Source organism: Henckelia pumila, chromosome 4 (assembly GCF_033568475.1).
Source record: "Henckelia pumila isolate YLH828 chromosome 4, ASM3356847v2, whole genome shotgun sequence".
Lineage (NCBI taxonomy): Eukaryota > Viridiplantae > Streptophyta > Magnoliopsida > Lamiales > Gesneriaceae > Henckelia > Henckelia pumila.
The window spans coordinates 16,375,669-16,396,124 of NC_133123.1; the positions used below are offsets into that span (position 1 = coordinate 16,375,669).

General features: G+C 38.2%; 2 protein-coding genes across 2 annotated transcripts; one reads left to right on the plus strand and one right to left on the minus strand.

Annotated features, from left to right (window-relative positions):
- Positions 1 to 6,614: 6,614 nt before the first annotated feature.
- On the plus strand, positions 6,615 to 7,493 carry LOC140860560 (uncharacterized). Its single transcript, XM_073263565.1, has one exon. It carries the CDS (start codon positions 6,615 to 6,617, stop codon positions 7,491 to 7,493), a length of 879 nt encoding a protein of 292 aa, XP_073119666.1.
- A 9,852-nt stretch (positions 7,494 to 17,345) lies between these two features.
- Positions 17,346 to 18,608, minus strand: LOC140860561 (putative F-box protein At3g23970). The gene has a single exon (XM_073263566.1). The coding sequence runs from the start codon at positions 18,606 to 18,608 to the stop codon at positions 17,346 to 17,348; it is 1,263 nt and encodes a 420-aa protein (XP_073119667.1).
- Positions 18,609 to 20,456: the final 1,848 nt, after the last annotated feature.

Genomic DNA, 20,456 nt, shown 5'->3' on the forward strand with positions numbered 1-20,456 from the left:
TTTTAATTAATTAATTATATAACTAATAATGTTTTATAAAATTAAATTTAATAGTATGATCATTTTTTTTCCTAAATTCTAAATTTTGAATTTGATAATCGGACTGAAAAATTATTAAAAAAACAAAACATAAAAAACGGTTAAAAAAATTATATTGATTAAATAAATTTACGATTTAACTTAAATTTTGGTCAGTGAAGTTATATATTTATTTTAATCGTTTGGATTTGTGGAGATCCCTCGGTTATGTGGATAAATATAGAGTAGTTAATTCAAATCTATTTAAACCGAACTGATGCAAAAATGCTATTACAAAATTTTTCAATCCGAATTCAAGCCGAAACAAAATCATCTCGAAAATTATGAACTCGAACTGACCGGAATATATCCGAATTAATTCTCTTTGTCTATTCATAAGAACTTGCAGAGATCCAAACGAATTAAAATAAGTCAATAACTCCGCTAACCAATTTTTAATAAAAAAATAAAATTTATAATAAAAATATGATATAAAATAAATTTATCAAAAAAATAAAATTTATATTAAAATAAATTTATCAAAATATGTTGATAACTGATCACAAAAAAATTATTTAATCAATTGAATTTTTTAACCATAAATTTTAATTCTAATTTTCGAGATGATTTTGTTTCGGCTTGAATTCGGATTGAGAAATTTTGTAATATTTTTGCATCAGTTTGGTTTAAATAGATTTGAATTAACTACTCTAGATTTATCCACGTAAACGAGGGATCTCCACAAATTCAAACGATTAAAATAAATATATAACTCAACTGACCAAAATTTAAGTTAAATCGTAAATTTATTTAATCAATATAATTTTTTAACCGTAAATTATATATTTTTTCTTTTAATAATTTTTCAGTCCGATTATCAAATTCGAAATTTAGAATTTTGAAAAAAAAATGATCATACCACTAAATATAATTTTATTAAACATTATTAATTAATTAAAAAACAAATAAAAAAAAAAAAAAGGTGTCACATGGGGACTTTGCAAGTCCCCATGTGACATGTTGGCAGCGTTCGCTGCCAGCATGAGCGGAGTCCGCTTTACACAATAGTGGACCCTGCATTTTTTATTGTAGGGTCCGCTGTTAGTACTGCAAAACGTTCTATTTTAAATTATTTTTGTATTTTTTTTAAATTAAATATAAAAAAACCTTTTATCTTTGAAAATATTACTTTTATATTTAAAATATTATTTTCTACGTACAAAGAAAATATTTTATTTTATTTAGTTATTTTATGACAAAATATTGTGTCATACGTGTGGAATTTGTGAAAAATATTAATTTTTAAGTCAAAAATATATTGAGTTAAAAATTGTAAGTATGAATTTGGTTGACATGTATGTTCTATTTTCAAATCATAATTTAACTTTTGTGATAATTGAAAGTAGATCTAAATCTAAATAAAATTACGAAATATATTATCGTAGAGTAATATTTTTGTGAGACGGTCTCATCCTTGAGATGTGTCAACTCTACCCATATTTATAATAATAAGTAATACTTTTGATATAAATTGTAATACTTTTTAATGGATAACCATATAAGATATATGTCTCATAAAAATGACCCTTGAGACCGTCTCATATGAGTTTTTGTCATTATGAAATTAATCTTCTTCCACTATCAAAAATCAAACGTTTATTGCTTCGCAAGAATTTATACCCGATGATGAATGTGTAATTCATATCTTTTATAATACTCTAGTCCAAGCTCTGCATTCTATTCGTTCTCCTTCTAGTGAAATAATCATCCGCACGATAATTACACTTTGCAATTCAAATGGATCGAACATACCACCTTAACTCTAACACTAATTATAGAATAAAGACACAAACTTCTATGAGACGGTCTTAATGGACATTTTTTTGAGACGGATCTCTTATATGAGTTATCCATTAAAAAATATTATATTTTATGTCAAAAGTATTACTTATTATTATAAATATTGGTAGGGTTAACCCGTCTCATGGATGAGACTGTCTCACAGAAGTGTTACTCTAGAATAAAACATTTGTCATTTTACAACAAAGTTATAACTAGTGATAACGCCACAATTCAAATATTTGAAATTATAAAACATATTTGTAATTGTCACTTGGGTTCGCCTTGTTAAAAGAAAGATTCAACCCGCCATTAAAAATAATATACTATTAAGTCGTGATTTTAGCAACATGTTTTAAGGTATGTCAAAACGGGTTATTCTATTTCGGTTGCGGGTCGTCGGGGCAAGTTCGGCAGCCATAAAATTTAAAATATATATAAAAAGGGGTTTCACAACTTAAGCTTCATGTTGAGACGGGTAACACTCCTATGAGACGGTCTCATCCGTGAAACGTGTTAAATCTACTCATATTAATAATAAGTAATATTTTTGGCATAAAATATGAAACAAATGGAAGAAGAACGTAATGGATAATAAATTCATTCATAATTTTCATTAACAGACAACACAATCTTATATTGGTGGTAATACATCAATGTCCTACGATCTTGCCTATAATCAAGTCTAAATATTTACAAATAAGGAAACAAATAATAAAAAATCAATTTAAGAATATTAGACAAGAATTACTGATGCACTAATCTAGATTTCCTTTAACACTCCCCTTCAAGTTGGCGTGTATGTTGTTAACACCCAACTTGCTAAGCAAGACTTCAAACTGTGAAGAACTTAATGGCTTGGTGAACAAATCTGCAGGTTGATCTGTGGTTCGAATATGAGTTGTATGAATCATCCCTTCTTGAATCTTTTCGCGTATCAAATGACAATCTATTTCTATGTGCTTAGTTCGCTCATAAAAGATTGGATTTGAGGCTATATGCATAGCCACCAGATTATCACAGAACAAATTCACTGACTGTGTGTGATTTACTTTCAGATCCTTTAAAACATTCAACCATGTAATCTCACAACATGTGTTGGCCATAGAGCGATACTTTGCTTCTGCACTTGAACGGGATATGGTTGTTTGTTTCTTAGTTTTCCAAGAGACCAGTGCTTGACCAAGTAAAATTCAGTAACCTGTAATCGATCTCCTTGTGTCCTTGCAACGAGCCCAATCAGCATCACAAAATGCTTGCAATTTGAGTGAACCCTTGGATGGCAGCAAGATGCCTTGCCCAGGCGTTTGCTTGATATATCTCAACACTTTATGGGCTGCATCCAAATGCGGTTGTCGAGGTTTTTCCATAAACTAACTTAGTATGTGCACTGCATAAGTCAAGTTCGGTCTAGTTATAGTTAGGTAGATCAATCTTCCTACCAATCTTCTGTACGCTGCCGCATCATCCAAAAGTCTTCCATCGGATTGTGTAAGGGACATGTTCTTCTCTGCAGGAAAACGTGAAGGTTTGGCACCCAAGAAACCTGTATCTTCCAAAATTTCCAAATCATACTTTCTCTGTGACAGATTAGTTCCATGTCGTGTTCTTGCAACATCAATGCCAAGGAAATATTTAAGTTGTCCGAAATCCTTGAGTTTGAATTGCTTGGACAAGAAAATTTTGGTGTTCTCTATATCCTGTAAATCATTTTCAGCCAATATCACATCATCAACATATACAAGCAATGCCAAGAATTTACCTTGACGACTTCGGACGAATAAAGAATAATCCGATAGAGATTGGTGGAATCCTGCTGCCTTGAGTGCATTGAAAAACTTGATAAACCATTGTCTAGAGGCTTGTTTTAATCCATAGATTGATTTGTGAAGTTTGCAAACACGGTTCTCCCCCTTTCGTCCGAAACCCAGAGGCAAAGACATGTAAACTTATTCTTCAATTTCACCATGGAGAAAGACATTATTAACATCCAATTGATGTAAATGCCAACCACGGACAGATGCAACACTTAGTAACATGCTAACGGTGGCCATTTTGGCCACTGGAGCAAACGTTTCCTTGTAATCGACTCCTTCAACTTGACTATAACCTTTGGCCACCAAGCGGGCCTTATATCGCTCCACTATCCCATCAGCCTTGAATTTGATTTTATATACCTATTTACAGCCAATTGGTCGTTTATGAGATGGTAATGGAACCAAACTCCAAGTCTTATTTTCTTGTAAAGCTATTATCTCATTTTGCATAGCTGCACGCCATTTGGGGCTTTGAACAGCCTGTGAGAAGCTAGTGGGTTCTTTGAGGATCGTGAGTGCAGTAGTGTATGTTTTATGAGCAGAAGAAATGTTATCATAACACAAAAATTGAGAGATAGGATGTGGAATACCTGAAGTTTTGGCCAGATGCGTGGATGATGGTGGTTCGGTCCTTGAAGGGAGAGTCATCTCAAGGTGAAAATTCTGCAAATAGTGAGGAGATTTGATAATACGAGTGCCACGTCGAGCTGGTAGGATGTGTTCAATGGGTGATTCAAGTGGTGTGATGGTTTGGTTATGAGATGGTGATGATTGAAAATCTTCTGGATATGAGGAATCAGGAATAGTGAAAACAGATTCATGCAAAGATGTCATGGTGTTTGTTTGTTCTGTGGGACTGCTAGGAGAAGGTGAGACATTTGAAGATGAATTTGGTTTAGAGAAGGGATCCATGTTAATACGTAGGTCATGTGAGTTATTTTCTTGAGAACAAAACTTTGGTGCAGCGGAATCATTTTGTGATGCATCCATTTGGAAAGGAAAATTAGTTTCAAAGAAAATGACATCTCTTGAAACTATTGTCTTGTTTTGAGCAATGTCAAATACTCGATACCCTTTTTGTCCATAAGGTTATCCAAGAAAAATGCATCGAGATGCTCGTGGATCAAACTTTGTACGATTTTGGGCATGAGTAAAAACAAAGCACAATCAACCAAAGACACGTAAATGTGAATAACTTGAAATTTTTTCGAATAACATTTCATATGGGGTTTCCCCTTTGAGAAGTGGAGTGGGTGTTCGATTGATGAGGTACGCTGAAGTAAGAATGGAATCATCCCAAAATTGATTTGGAAGACCAGCTTGAATGAGCAAGGCACGTGCCATATTCAACAAATGTCTGTGTTTACGTTTTACCACTCCATTTGGTTGTGGAGTATTGACACAGCTAGTTTGATGAATTATGTCCTTTTGCGCATAAAAATTTTCAAGTTTGAATTCAGGACAATTATCACTACGAACGACCTTTACCTTGTTTGGATCGCATGAATGAAAGGATAACGGTACTGCAGGAAATAATGAATCTCAACAAGCCATGCATCCATTCGGATGTCGACTCTGTGTTGCAGACACCATTTTCCGCATTCATATATAATATATAATTCTGATAGGTTACACCTGAAAATTCAACTGGGCCTGAGCCCAATCATGAAGGTCCACTCCAAATATTTTTGAGGCCCAAGCTTATTTAAATATTATATATATTTAAATCAAGCAGACTCTGAATTCTACAAAAGCCCATAAAAGACTCAAGCCCGTGAAAAAACTCTCCGAATATCTATAAATAGCTCAAGTCACCTCATTATTAAGGTACACACTTTCTTAAGCACTATATCGCTCTACTCTCGATTATTATTCCTTGAGTAATCGCTGACTTGAGCGTCGGAGCGCCTTCGCCGGGAATCCTTCTGGCTCCTCTGACTTTGTTTTGTGACGTAGGAACAACCCATTGAAGATCTCCCAAGGGAACGTACAAGAACTTATTCATACTCCGGACTTTGCGGAAGCAACGTGTCGAGTACAAGTGATTTTTGGCTACATCAGCTTGGCGCCGTCTGTGGAAAACCATTCACTACGTCATTGAGAACACATATTACTTCAAAAATGTCTCAAGGAAATATTAACAATGGAAACGCACCGCCGAGTATTACTCTCACCCGTGAAGACTTGACTGCGCTAATGGAAAACACAGCAGCACTCGCAGCAAAAGATGCAGTTGCTCAGTACCTAGAAACCCGCAAGCGCAAAAGCAGCAAGAAAAAGGCTCAGACTGAAGGCTCGTCATCTCTTGACCCTAATAACGGAGACCCAAATAAAGGTAAGTCTAAAGTGAATGATAAAGATCAAGGGGGGACCAAGAAAAATACTACTCAGAAAGACGGTGAAGCAAGTGTTCACACAGTTCATGACATTTCTGGCGAAAACAAGATCATTAATCCAGCTCGGAAGGATGGATCTCGCACACATGTAACTGGAGAGAATATGTCCGCAATTTTGCCGTCACGTCGAAGCCCCTTCACTGATGACATATTATCTGAAGCATTACCAAAGAGAGTCAAAATTCCCAGCTTACCTGAGTTCGATGGAACGAGTGACCCCCAAGACCATATTGACAAATTCTACGCGAAAGCGGATTTGTATGATATCACAGATGCTGCATACTGTAAAATTTTCCGAACAACATTATCAGGAAGAACACTCACATGGTTCAATAAGTTACCCTCTGGATCTATTGCCAATTTGGAGCAACTTACTGACTGCTTCATCCAGCAATTTTCAATTAACAAAAAATACCCAAAAACAGCAACATATTTGTTCACAGTCATTCAAAAAGAAGGAGAATTTTTTAGGGACTATGTTTGGCAATTTACTCATGCGGTGCACGAAGTCTTACACGTGAATCATGATTTGTTAGCTGGAATAATGCAACAAAACTTGCGCCATCGGAAGTTCAAAGAATCAATAGCGGGAAGGCCGCCCAAAAACTTAGAGGAATTATTGGAAAGAGCTGAGAAATACATACGGGTTGAAGAATCTGTAGAGCCACACTACTTGAATAAAAGAAAGAGAGAAGAAAATAAATCAGATATTAGAAAGCGAGACGAGAAGCGAACATCACAGAGCCCCCGCCTCCAAAATACACCCCTCAATGCACGTCTGACCGATATACTGGTAGTGGCTGAAAAACAAGGGTTGTTGCGTCCCCCTCGCCCAATGCAAAATAACCCAAAGCGCCAGCATTCGAACAAGTACTTCCATTTTCATAAAGATAAAGGTCATACTACAGAAGATTGCTTCAGTTTGCGAGCAGAAATTGAAAAACTCATAAAACGCGGGCATTTGGGAAATTTTGTGGACAAGTCCCGCGGTGAGAAGCGAGATGACAGGCGTCGGGACGAACAACCAAAACGTGACTATCAAAAGCGACATGATGAAACTGGAAAACAACATGAACGAGCTGATGAAAATTTGCCCTCGGGAGGGGTAATCGCCGTAATCACTGGGGGGCCTGCTTGTGGCGACTCGAACAATGCAAGAAAAGCTCTTCTGCGGGCAGCAAAAGGAACCAACAATTTATCTAGCCCCACATCCTTGTCGATATATGAAACTGGAACCATCCAAGAGGGATTATCATTCAGTGACAAAGATCTGGAGAACCCTCGGGGCACCCATAATGATGCTTTAATTATCTCAGCCACAATCTCCAATTTTTGGGTAAAGAAAATTCTAGTGGATTCAGGAAGTTCAGCCGACATAATTTTTCATGATGCATTCGTGAAGTTGGGTATTAGTAATGCATAGTTAGCTCCAGTCAACACTCCACTAGTTGAATTTTTCGGAGAAATAGTTGAAGCTTTGGGAGAAGTAACGCTTCCTCTTTCTTTGGGTTCTTACCCCAAAAGGTCTACTAAGATGGTGAAATTCCTTTTAGTAAAGGCTTCATCTGCATACAATGTGATATTGGGACGACCAAGTCTCAATATATTCCAAGCCATCGGATCGACATATCATATGAAGCTGAAGTTTCCGACTCCAGAAGGAGTAGGAAAAGCCATTGGTGACCATCGTCTAGCCAGAGAGTGTCATGCGGTGACACTACGGGGTTCATCAGGAAATCGTAAAAGACAAGTTTCTAGTGAGGAAAGAGCACCGAAACCTGATAAAATTTTACGTGAAAACGGAATACACTTGGTGGATAAGGAAGCCGAGAGCAAAGAAAGAATAATAGCAACCGAAAATCTAAAGCATGTAGAAATCGTACCGAGTAATCCCAAGAAGACACTGAAAATAGGGACCGAATTACCTCCTGAATTGGAAGAGAAGTTGAAAAATTTTCTTGGTCGCAATTTGGACGTGTTTGCTTGGGGTGATGAGCATCTGCCAGGAATACCTCATGAATATGCGTTTCATCACCTCTGTGTTGATCCGAAAATGAGACCGGTGAAACAAAAGAAAAGAGCATTTGGTCCAGAAAAAAATCGGCATATAGCCGCTGTAGTGGAGAAACTCTTAGCGGCAAAGTACATCAGGCCAGTTTCATACCCGGAATGGCTTGCAAATGTGGTTTTAGTACCGAAGCCGGGAGGAAAGTGGCGTTTGTGTATAGATTTCACTGATTTCAACAAAGCTTGGCCCAAAGATCCGTTTCCACTCCCTCGAATTGACTTGTTAGTCGATTCAACAGCAGGATGCGAGCTGCTCACTTTTCTTGATGCATATCAAGGATACAATCAGATCGGCCTAGCGCCAGAAGACCAGGAAAAAGCAAGTTTCGTCACTGATCGAGGAATTTATTGTTATGATGTAATGCCGTTTGGGTTGAAAAATGCTGGAGCTATCTATCAACGTCTGGTAAATACCATGTTCGAACACTTGATCGGGCGTAACATGGAAGTTTATATAGATGACATGCTCGTCAAAAGTATTCAAGCATCTAATCACTTGGAAGATCTTGAGGAATGCTTCAGTATACTCAGAAAATATAGGATGAAACTTAATCCGGATAAATGCACTTTTGGTGTACGAGGAGGCAAATTTCTCGATTATATGGTGTCAGAACGAGGAATAGAGGCCAACCCTGAAAAAATCAAAGCAATTTTAAACATGAATCCTCCGAAGAGTGTAAAAGGCATCCAAGAGTTGACAGGACGTTTGGCCGCCCTCAACCGATTTATCTCAAGATCTGCAGACAAGAGTTTACCATTTTTCAAAATGTTGAGAATGGGAAAGGTTTTCAATGGACAGAAGAGTATCAGCGAGCATTTGACGAGTTGAAAGTACATCTGACCTCTCTGCCGTTGTTGGTAAAACCAAACGAAGGTGACACCCTGTTGATTTATCTGGCAATATCTGCGGAGGCGGTAAGTGCAGTATTGGTCTCTGAAGTAGGACGTGAGAACAAACCAGTTTATTATATCAGTCGAACTTTACACGGAGCAGAATTAAGATATACGAAGATCGAGAAACTGGCACTGGCTTTGGTAACTGCAGCGAGAAAACTACGTCCTTACTTTCAATCTCATCCAATAATTGTACTCACCAATCATCCTCTCAAACAAATTATCTCGAGTCCTGAAGCATCAGGAAGAATGGTTAAGTGGGCTGTTGAACTGAGCCAATATGGAATTGAATATCGCCCGCGTCCAGCGATTAAAACACAAATTCTGGCTAATTTTCTAGTAGAGATGACAGTAACTCAAGAAGAAAGCTCCACCCAGACATGGATGGTTTATGTCGACGGGTCATCAACCTCTACAGGAAGCGGTGCAGGTATAGTTGTTGATAGCCCACAGGGAGATAAATTTCAATATGCCATCAAATTTCTATTCTCTGCAACAAATAATGAGGCAGAATATGAAGCTTTCATCATGGGAATTAAATTGGCCCTGTCGGTCGGAGAAAAAAGACTGACGATACACAGTGACTCCCAACTTATCGTCAGTCAGGTTAATGGAAATTATGAAGCGAAGGAAGATAAAATGCTTGAATACCTCACTCAAGTGAATGAGCTTCTCTCACGTTTAGACAGCTATGATATAAATCAGATACCTAGAGGGGAAAATGAGTCAGCAGACCGCCTTTCCAAGTTAGCAAGCTCCTTGGCCAATATTGATAATAGGGAAATTACATTCCTAAATTATGGCAAGGAAAAAAATGATGGAAGTGATGTTACAATCTTCTGTGCTGACAGCGAAGAACCTAGTTGAAAAGATGAAATAATCGACTATTTGAAGCAGGAGAAACTACCTGCTAACCAAGTCGAAGCTCGAAAACTTAGAGTGAGAGCTGCTCGGTTCACGATCATTGACGGAGAACTGTACAAAAGAGGTTTCTCTTCACCTTACCTAAAGTGTCTAACGCCAGCTAAGGGAAACTACGTGCTCCATGAAATTCATGAAGGAATATGTGGAAATCACTTAGCTGGTAGAGCTCTCGCGGGGAAAGCATTGCTCCAAGGGTACTTTTGGCCAACGATGAAGCAAGACGCTATTGAGTTAGCAAAACATTGTCACGCATGTCAAGAGCATGCTAACTTTCATCACCAGCCGGCTACAATCTTACAGCCCCTGGAAAGTCCTCTACCTTTTGCTCAATGGGGAATGGATTTGGTAGGTCCTTTTCCTCCTGATACCGGACACAGAAAATTTCTGATAGTAGCTGTGGATTATTTCACCAAATGGGTCGAAACTGAACCATTGGCCAAAATATCCGAGAGAGATGTAATCAATTTCTTATGGAAGAATATAATATGCAGATTTGGCATTCCTCAAACCTTGGTTTCAGACAATGGAACTCAATTCTCTGGAGCGAAGATAAAAGACTGGTGCAAAAGACTCTTTATCAAGCAGTTCTTCACTTCTGTAGGGAATCCTCAAGCAAATGGGCAAACCGAGGTCACCAACCGGACCATTCTACAGCACCTCAAAACACTCCTAGGCAATGCCAAAGGAAAATGGGTGGATGAGTTGCCAAGTGTTCTATGGGCATATCGAACTACTCCACGCTCTTCAACTGGAGAATCTCCTTTCAACCTGGCCTATGGAGCGGAAGCTGTGGCTCCTGCCGAAATTGGAGAGCAATCATGGCGAGTGAAACAGTACACTTCATCTGGGAATCACCAAGCCCTCCGAATTTCATTGGACTTGGTGGATGAACTGAGAGATGAAGTTTCGACACGAGCCGAGAGATATCGAGCTTGTATGAGTAAAGCATACAATGACAGATTCAAACCAAGATCTTTCCAAGTAGGAGACCTGGTCTTGAGAAAATCCGACATCTTGAAGTCTGTGGGTAAATTAGACCAAAAATGGGAAGGCCCGTACAAAGTAATTGAGATTGTGAAGATGGGAACATATCGCCTCCAACATTTAGATGGAAGAATACTTCCCAGACCTTGGAACGTGGCCAACCTGAAGAATTTTTATGCATAAACTGAAACTCTCGCTAATAATAGGCTAAATCTACCTTTTTTGTTACTAGCATATTTTCTTTATGTTTTGATACTACAATTTTGTTATGTAGTTTTCAACTAATATGATTATTTTGTTATTCAAGCAGATCACTTTGTCGAAAACTTATCATATCTCCTCTCCTCTCATCTCCTATACTAACGCTTACTTACGATGTAAACGTCATAGACCCTAACAATCATAAAAAAAAAAATCCCAACAATAAGAGGCTTGGCCAGCCCCATGGGACATTTGAAATTATGACGCTGTAAGAGGTCAAGACGAAATAATAATATTACAAGTCCCGGGATACCTCACCACGTACTAAGTGGGTTTAGGACTTCCCATGAGACAAAATCTTGGGAGACTGATCCCCTCCCAAGTACTCCAATATTAAAGCGATAATATTTTATTCATCAAACAAGTATGCAATAGCAAATTCAAAATGCAAAAGAGATATAATAATCGACAAAATTGAATATATATATATATATATATATATATATATATATATATATATATATATATATATATATAGGAATTATTGTTTTTCCTTTGCTCCTCCACCAACTACTTACTTACTCAAAAAGAACAGACAAAGTCTATGACTTTGTTACAAAAAAATTTTTGCCCAAAAGTGCCAAGAAATAATAAAGCTAAACTGCTCCACGGCTCCAAAGAGTAGTCTCCATGTAGCTTCGACACACACCGTTATTATTGATTGTATAAGCTAAAAATTCGAAAGCAAAGCTTCGATCATCTCCTCATCACCCAGACCTCCCAATAAATTTCCTAAGGCTGGGTCTAAGTCATCTTCAACTCTTTCAGATACAGTCCTAGGCTCCGGAATTTTAGGGTAAATCTTCATAATAATTTTCTCCGGAACTAATTGTGTTTTCCGCAGTTCTTTGCGACAATCCACTACAACTTCATCATGAATAACAATCGCCCGCTGAATCACTTCATTTCTAAAAGCTGTGGATGCTCGATAGCCTTCAATCGCTTTTTCTCCGGTAATTCGCAAAAGACTCTTGCCTACTGTCGAGTTGAGAAAGTCCTCTCCGGTCTCCGGTTCATGGGAATATTTCCCCTTAAGTTGCTCCATCTCCTTGCACAAGACATCGTATTTTTTGGATTTTTCTTCAAGTTCCTTTTGCGACTTGAGAAAATCATCTTGAGCCTTAGTGTTTTCCTCGCCAAGTCTTTGGCACTCACCCCTTAAGGACGTCAGCTCGTCATCAAATTTTTTCCCGGAATTTCGAGACCTCTCTTCTCGAAATTGAAAAGTGTGAGCAAGCGATAAAATCTGTAAACACCCATAGATAAAGAGTATTATTTACTACATAAAAATCATAACAAGTAACAAACATATAATAATATACCTGGAAGGCAGACGAGGTAAGAGACCGAGTTAATACTTCGGTAGGCTGAGGCAGTAGATGCAACCTGTCGTGATCTCCAATGAGATTAGCTCCGGTTCTCCAACCAATCTCTGGATCCTTCAAATCCCAAAAAGAGCCAGCATTATTCATATGATTCACACCCTCCAAGAACAAGTGGCGACCCTCACGGGTGTCGGGAGGAGCTGTTCATTCATCATCGCGTCTTCTTTTTGGATTTATTCTACCATTATCATTCTCCCTAATACGGGTATCACGATCAGCATCATTTCTTCTACCACCATTCCTTCGGTCCCGAGCGTCAGTATTTCTAGATGGAGGACCAGAACGATTGACACGGTCGGATGGCCCGGGAGAATTCCTCCTCCTTGAAATCCCTTGGGAATTATGATTACCTCGATCCATTGGTGACTCTTTTCTCGACATTTTTTACGAAGTCTTCTCATTTTTCTCTATGCAAGCGCGAACCTCCGCCAAACTTATTTTGTCACCTACAAACAAACACAAAGAGAAAAGAGAGAATGATCAATAAATAAATTTAATAAATTTTAAATTAACACAAGTAGAAGAATCCCAAGAAGACGCAAAATACAGTTATCAAAATTCAACATGGACAAAGAATTACCAGTAGGAACCAAACTCCTAGGATCGACTATTTCGTCAAAAAGACCTAAGGATCGACAGTCAAGCTGCAAAGTGCGGTGAGTTTTACCAAGTATGATTTTTCTAGGCCCCGGACTCCAACTCGTGGGAACCCCCCCACTATAATCCCAAACGTAAAAAATTCCGATCTCCACGCACTCTTTGGAGACGAAAAACGGGATAAAAATTTACAGTCCACACGAGGTTGAAAATAAATATAAGAGTCGGGCATGGAACGACGCACCACGAAGAGCGAGAAAAATAGCTCCGCAGTCGGAATCAATTGAATTTCATTCATTCTACGAAGAAAACATGAAAATACAAGGATAGCCCCTGGGGTCAACTGACTAAAACTCACACCAAGCCTACACACGATTTCTATCAGAATGACATTGGGAGGGAGCGAAAACCCATAATTAAAATATTCCAAGTAAACGGTGAAATAACCCGCGGGCGGGTTCTGACAAGAATCCTCTTTGGTAGGATCTTCATAATATTTCTTGACAATAAATCAAGTTTCTCACACGGGTTTAGAATATCCGAATTACCCAATACACATTCATCCATTCCCATCCGACGAACCTTCGGATCTACTACTTTCCCAATAATCAGGTTCACTAACAATTTTTAAGGGAGTCGGACTCTCCGGATTGTGCGACAAAGGGGCATATAAGTCACTTAAAGGAGGAACGTGCTCTTCAAAGTCACTATTGTCACTATACTTCGTACGAGCAGATAAATTTTTACTCCGATTCTCCCTCAATAAGGATAATACCTTGCCCCGAAACGAACGTCCTGCAAAAATATATATATTTTAAAAATATATATATACTTCATTCTCTTACACATTGCGATATAATTAATCAAATGATAATATTTTTAATATTTGATAAGAGAGTTCAGTGTAGGAAAATCAAATTCTCATAATTTTAAACAACAATAGAATAATTATTATCAAAAGTATAAACACATAATAATTGCAAATTAGTAATAAAGACACGATATATTGTATATGCATATGTGTGTATATGTGTATCTATCCATCCCTCTCACGGCCCAAAGAGTTCATCGTCGCGCCCTTGCCGCCGCCGCCGCTAGATCGCCGCCCAGTCGCCGCCGCCGCAGCATCGCCGCCCTGCCGCGTCGCCGCCGCTGCGCATCCATCACAGGTCTGAGAGCGCCCCCGTGCCTCCATCACAGGTCTGAGAGCGCCGCACCTCCGCCTTCTTCGCACTGCATCGCCGCCTCTCCTCCTTGTTCCAAGTCTAGCCAGGCCGCCGCCTCCCTCCCTCTGGATCTGCATCGCCGACGCCTGTTGCTTCTCTGGAGTCGCACGCCGCCGCCTGCTGCTCTCCTAGCCTCCGTCGCCGCCATCGGCCGACCGATGGTCCAAGGAGATGGTGGAGGATTGGATAGAAAGGATCCACACAACATATACATACACAGTATATTCATCTTTTTTACGTTGAGAGAGGGATAGAAGAGAGAGAACAATGTGTATGTATTAATAAAATTAAAGGCACATGGGGAGAGAATTGGTCTTTACCTGTCATGAGATTATTTGACCTTTGCTATTAAGTATTGGCACGCAAATACTGCAATCACAACTCAGAAAATTCAAACTAAGTTAGTAAATTGTGATGAAAACTATACTGCGGTGTTGAATTTATAATAGTCGTAGCTGATAGAGTTCTACTGAGATTCTACAATTAATATTCTAGTAGGATTTTAATTCTATCCAATTACATGGTGATTATTATTATTCTACCAGGTCGATCCCCGTAATTTTCGCAGTGGCAAACAATATTCGTTCTCGGCAACTAATTTTCTGGCAATACTCCGGTAAAAATTCTACTCTCGGACTTCTCCACACATGCGACATGCCCGAGTGTGGGAAGCCTATGATAGGTTACACCTGAAAATTCAACTGGGCCTGAGCCCAATCATGAAGGTCAACTCCAAATATTTTTGAGACCCAAGCTTATTTAAATATTATATATATTTAAATCAAGCAGACTCTGAATTCTACAAAAGCCCATAAAAGGCTCAAGCCCGTGAAAACTCTCCGAATATCTATAAATAGTTCAAGTCACCTCATTATTAAGGTACACACTTTCTTAAGCACTATATCGCTCTACTCTCGATTATTATTCCTTGAGTAATCGTTGACTTGAGCGTCGGAGCGCCTTCGCCGGGAACCCTCCCGGCTCCTCTGACTTTGTTTTGTGACGTAGGAACAACCCACTGAAGATCTCCCAAGGGAACGTACAAGGACTTATTCATACTCCGGACTTTGCGGAAACAACGTCTCGAGTACAAGTGATTTTTAGCTACATCACATTCAATACCCACACGTACCCGACAACTCACTTGGACTTCCATTCAATTCCACTACAAAAAAAATCTCAAATGCCCTTGATGTTGGTCTAACAAGCTTTCAACAAAGTCGATACATGCAGCTTCTCCCATAAGTTTCAATGGGCAGAGGCGAACGGATTCAGGCTTATTGTCCATTATCCTATGTTCGTTAATCGTCAGGTGCAGGAACAGCCGATCGAGTACTTCTTCCAAATGGTAGCTTGGCTAAAATCCGTTTACGTCAACATCCAGGAGTTGTGATATATAAATAAAAAAACACCAATAAATTTTTCACGCTCTTGCTATACTTAAACGATGCTCTTCGCATTATTAATTCGTCCAACTTAAGAATAGTTATACTGTCATGAAGTTCTTTATAATATTGTATACTTAACTCTTTCTGTACGTACGTAGTTGATAATCATGTTCCTCACCAACGATCCACCTTCGTGTACACGTAGCGATATATATATTTTCAGAAAAATACTAGGTTTCATCTTGATTTTAATCAGTAGTGACAACAGCTGCACGAAGAAGCCTTCGATCCAATGTTGCTGCTAGCTACTGTTGTTGCCATTTCTAGGTTTCTTTTATATATATATATATATATATATATATATGCAAGATGGATTGACAATTCGAGAAACATGCAGTACCTGTGAATTCCTGATCTACACAATTTCTTTAATTTGGATATTGTCTAGTTTTTCATTGATCTTTGCTGATTTCTTTCCACGTTAATGTAATATCTTGTTTTACTCGTTTGTGATTTGTATTCTTTTCATTGTTGTTTATGTTGTTGGGAAATGCTACATGTACATATGTACATAAAAGGTTACATGTTGGGTTACACATTCCACATGAAATTACAAAATTATCCCTCTATTTTATTTGAAATAATTCTTTCCAAAATGCATCAAGGATATTTATGTAATGTCAAGTATAACGTGTAACTTAACATTAACTCTCCGTGTACATGTAGCATCACCCATTGTTGTTTTATCGGCGTGCATGCATATTTTATATCTTACGTTATTCATTCATAATTGCATTCGCTTCGCTATCTTTCATCTTTCCGTGTGATTGTTTCTAGGAATTGGAAAATTTCATCCTATTTCTGCATTGTGCATCTAAAGATCGATGAACAAATTATATGTGAAGTACTTCGATGAAAAAATAATATACTGTATTTATTGATAAATCTCCAACTTTAAATAAATTTATCACAAGTTGTTTTATTGAAAAGAACAATAAAAGAGAATTTTCCACGGGTTTACTTGATGTGTTGTTTACATGTAAATATCTCGAGTTCATCCAATGCACACGCGCGTGTGAAAAGTATTAAGTAGCTAGTGACCATCTACATTCTGATACAAAATAAATACTTCATGCCCCTAATTCCCCCGTCCATCTATATATGTCACCAATATTCCAATGATACATAGTTTTCTCAAACAAATAACATTTATTTTCCACGGAATTTCAATTTAAGTAAAACCGTAAATATCAATTTACAAAAAGATTTTACTTATAATACTAATTTAAGATATATAATTAGAAGCATCAAGACGTAATTAATGAAATAATTATATCCATATAATAGAAAGATTTACAAACGAATAACCAAACCATAAACATTAAAAGTCAATAAATACATTTGAAACATTATCATCCACCTTATAATAAATGGGTCATAGTCGACACAAACCACAAAGAATCAAGTTCAGATTTAGAGATACATCCATACCAATTATATATAGTTCAAATTAATGTATAATCCAAAAACTAATGAAGCAAAGCTTTAATCAATCTCCGGCGGCGGCGATCTGGAAGGATGGAGAGTTGATAGATGTCGGCCATGTCGGAATCAGAAACGAGTACAAGTAACATCTTGGGAAGCGACATCGATAATTCTTGTTGGAAGCATCCAGAATTTTCGATGCTTTGGTGTTGATGTTGTAGCAGAAAATGAAGTCGTCATCGATCATGTACACAGTCTCCGGATGAGATGGATGAAAAGACAAAGGCACCGTAAACAAACTCAGGCGGCCGCCATCCGTGGATCGGATGTTTCCCAACCCGACTCTATGTTGCAAACACCACTCCCCCCGATCATAGTCGTTCAATGCCCAAATGATGAAACTCCTGGATCCCTTCAATGTCACCACAAAAAATCTCAGTTTCCCTTGATTCTCATCTAACAAACTTTCCGCGATTTTATCCCCTTCGTCTTCCACATCCGGCAGCGAAATCATGCGGAAGGAGTCGAGTTTTAGGCTATAAGGATCATACGCCATCAGCCTGTGCTGGCTGATCATGCGGTGGAGGATTTTGTTGAAAACAACGGGCTTCTTCCACCCATAAATGTAAATATCTTCCTCATAGTGCATATCGAACTCGACCCATTTACTTGATTCAGACAAGAAAACCACGAATCTACAGATTCCGTCCATGGTACGCGAATCGGTGAGCACAACTCTGTAGCTCACTAGGACGTTATCTTGGACTCGAGTCACAAAACCAACGATAACGTTCCCAAAGAAATGTTTGTATGGAGGAAGGGTGATGCACTTCCCTGTGATAAGATTGCATATATAACCACCAAAAATTCGACCTCGAGGGGCAAGGCAACCAACATCGTCGGGAGGACTATAAAGCACTAGCCCATCGCTGACCCCGTTGATTCTATAGATCGTATGGTCGGATCCCTGAGCTGCACGAGGCAAAATTAGTCGATTCTGGAGGCAATCAGTGGCGATGGAGCATTCATGCAGCCTCACCTTTTTCACAAGAAAGTGATCCATGGTAGCCATATGATCCACACGGCTATGGATAAGGGTCCAGTGTTGCGAATCATGAGGCGACAGTGATGCTCGGGAAACGTACATGCGAGCAAAACAAGGGTCGGAAATCATAGAAAACCATTGTTTCGAAACAACTTTTAGTTTGAACAAAACCTTCACCGGCAACCTTATCAGCACCTCGAATAACATGCACTCCGGGATATTTCGGCGTGTTGACCTATTTATACGTCTTCTTTTGTAGCATATAATAGCAGTACTTTCCATGATCGGCTGGATTAATAAATACACCAACTACGTACGTACTGGCAATAATCTGTACGGGAGATATATAGAGAAGGAAGATCAATTTGGGGAGGAGATGTTGGAAAATATATAATCAATAAACTCTCGTGCCGTCAAAGTTATGCACATGTAATTAATAAAATCATGAATCATAATTATGATATTTTGTGCATGAATATAATATCATGATGCAAAGACGCAACTGATTTATTTATAAAAAAGCACCAATGGAAAACTTGAGCTACCAAATATATAATACATTTATAAACTATCCCAACAGAGAAGACGTCTGGATTTGATTCCAGATAAGAGCCAAAAATAAAAAAATAAAAGGAAGAAGGATAATTGCATATTTAGTCTTGTGAATTCATGAGATTACTGAAAATGCTCTATGACTATTAATCCTTTATGTTTTCAAATTTTGAGCAGAAATACCCCTGAAAACAAGTACGGACAAGAGGTTGTGCGTTCAAAATTTGAAAACATGGGGATATATGTGATCAAGATTAAAAAACACGAGAAGCTAATAGATCATTTTTTTTTCTAAAGGGGTTTCTAACAATCTCGATATTTCAGAGGAACGTTTGCAATTACCCAAAATAATACCCTAGCTGCCCATTTGACCATTATTGGCACCGAGCTGAATTAAATTTGCAGGTAACTGGATTTTATTAGTTGTTGGATGTTCTCTTATTTAAATTAGAATATTAGTTTTGGTCCTTTAAATAATTTAAAGGTTTGATATATTAAACATATATCAAAATTGTTGTAGAAATATATTTTTAATAGTGACTTTGTTTCTAATTTATTTTGTTTCATAAATTTCTGTATTTAAGTTGTAAAATAAGAGTTTTGTAAAAAAACAAAAACAAAAATAAAAAACAAGAAAATTAAATCAAAGTTTGGGGAAAACATAATTTAGTCTCATCAAATTCAATTACTATTTTTCACGTCCCGTATCCAGGCCTGTGCGTGCGCGACTGCACAAAGAACCCCTATAGCAACCACTTCGCATTTGTCCTCGTTTTATGAAAATGATTAATCTAAGTTGTTATAGAAGTCTATTGTAGCTCATTATAAACTCATCTTAAATCTTTCATTCTTTCACGTCCGGGGTTCAGGCCCGCGCTTGCGCGACTTTACAATGGGCCCCTATAGCAACAACTTCGTATTCATCCTTGCTTTACGAAAATGATTAACTCAAGTTGCTATAGAATTCCATTGTAGCTCATTTTAAACTCATTTTAAACATTTCATTTTTCTCATGTGGGACAGGGGTCTCACAATCACCCTCCTTCAGAACGCGACGTCCTTGTCGTGACCTGATCTTCTATCCACCAGCACGAGGAATCTAGAGGTGGCTCCTACAGGTTCAAGAGGTGGCTTCTGTCATGTAGTACTTTGTTCCGCAGGTTCAAGATGTGGCTCCCATGCACGTAGCACTTTAATTTGTCTTGCATAGCACTTATTTTTCAGGGTTCCTGTCAGTGACCGTCTCTAATATCATTCTGTCATGCCCCGGGCTTAGGTCCGCGCCTACGCGACTGCACAATGGACCCCTATAACAATTCGTGCTTGCTTTACAAAAATGATTAATCCAATTTGCTATAGAAGTCCATTGGAGTCCATTTACTCATTTTAAAGCTTTTATTTTTCTCATGTGGGATAGGGGTCTCACAATCATCCATCCTTCAGTCCTCGTCCTCGTCCTGACCTGATCTTCGATCCACCAGCACCGAGAATTTAGAAGTGGCTTTCGTCATGTAGCACTTTGTCCCGGAGGTTCAAGTGATGACCCAACATATTATATATCTCATGATCCATTATCTA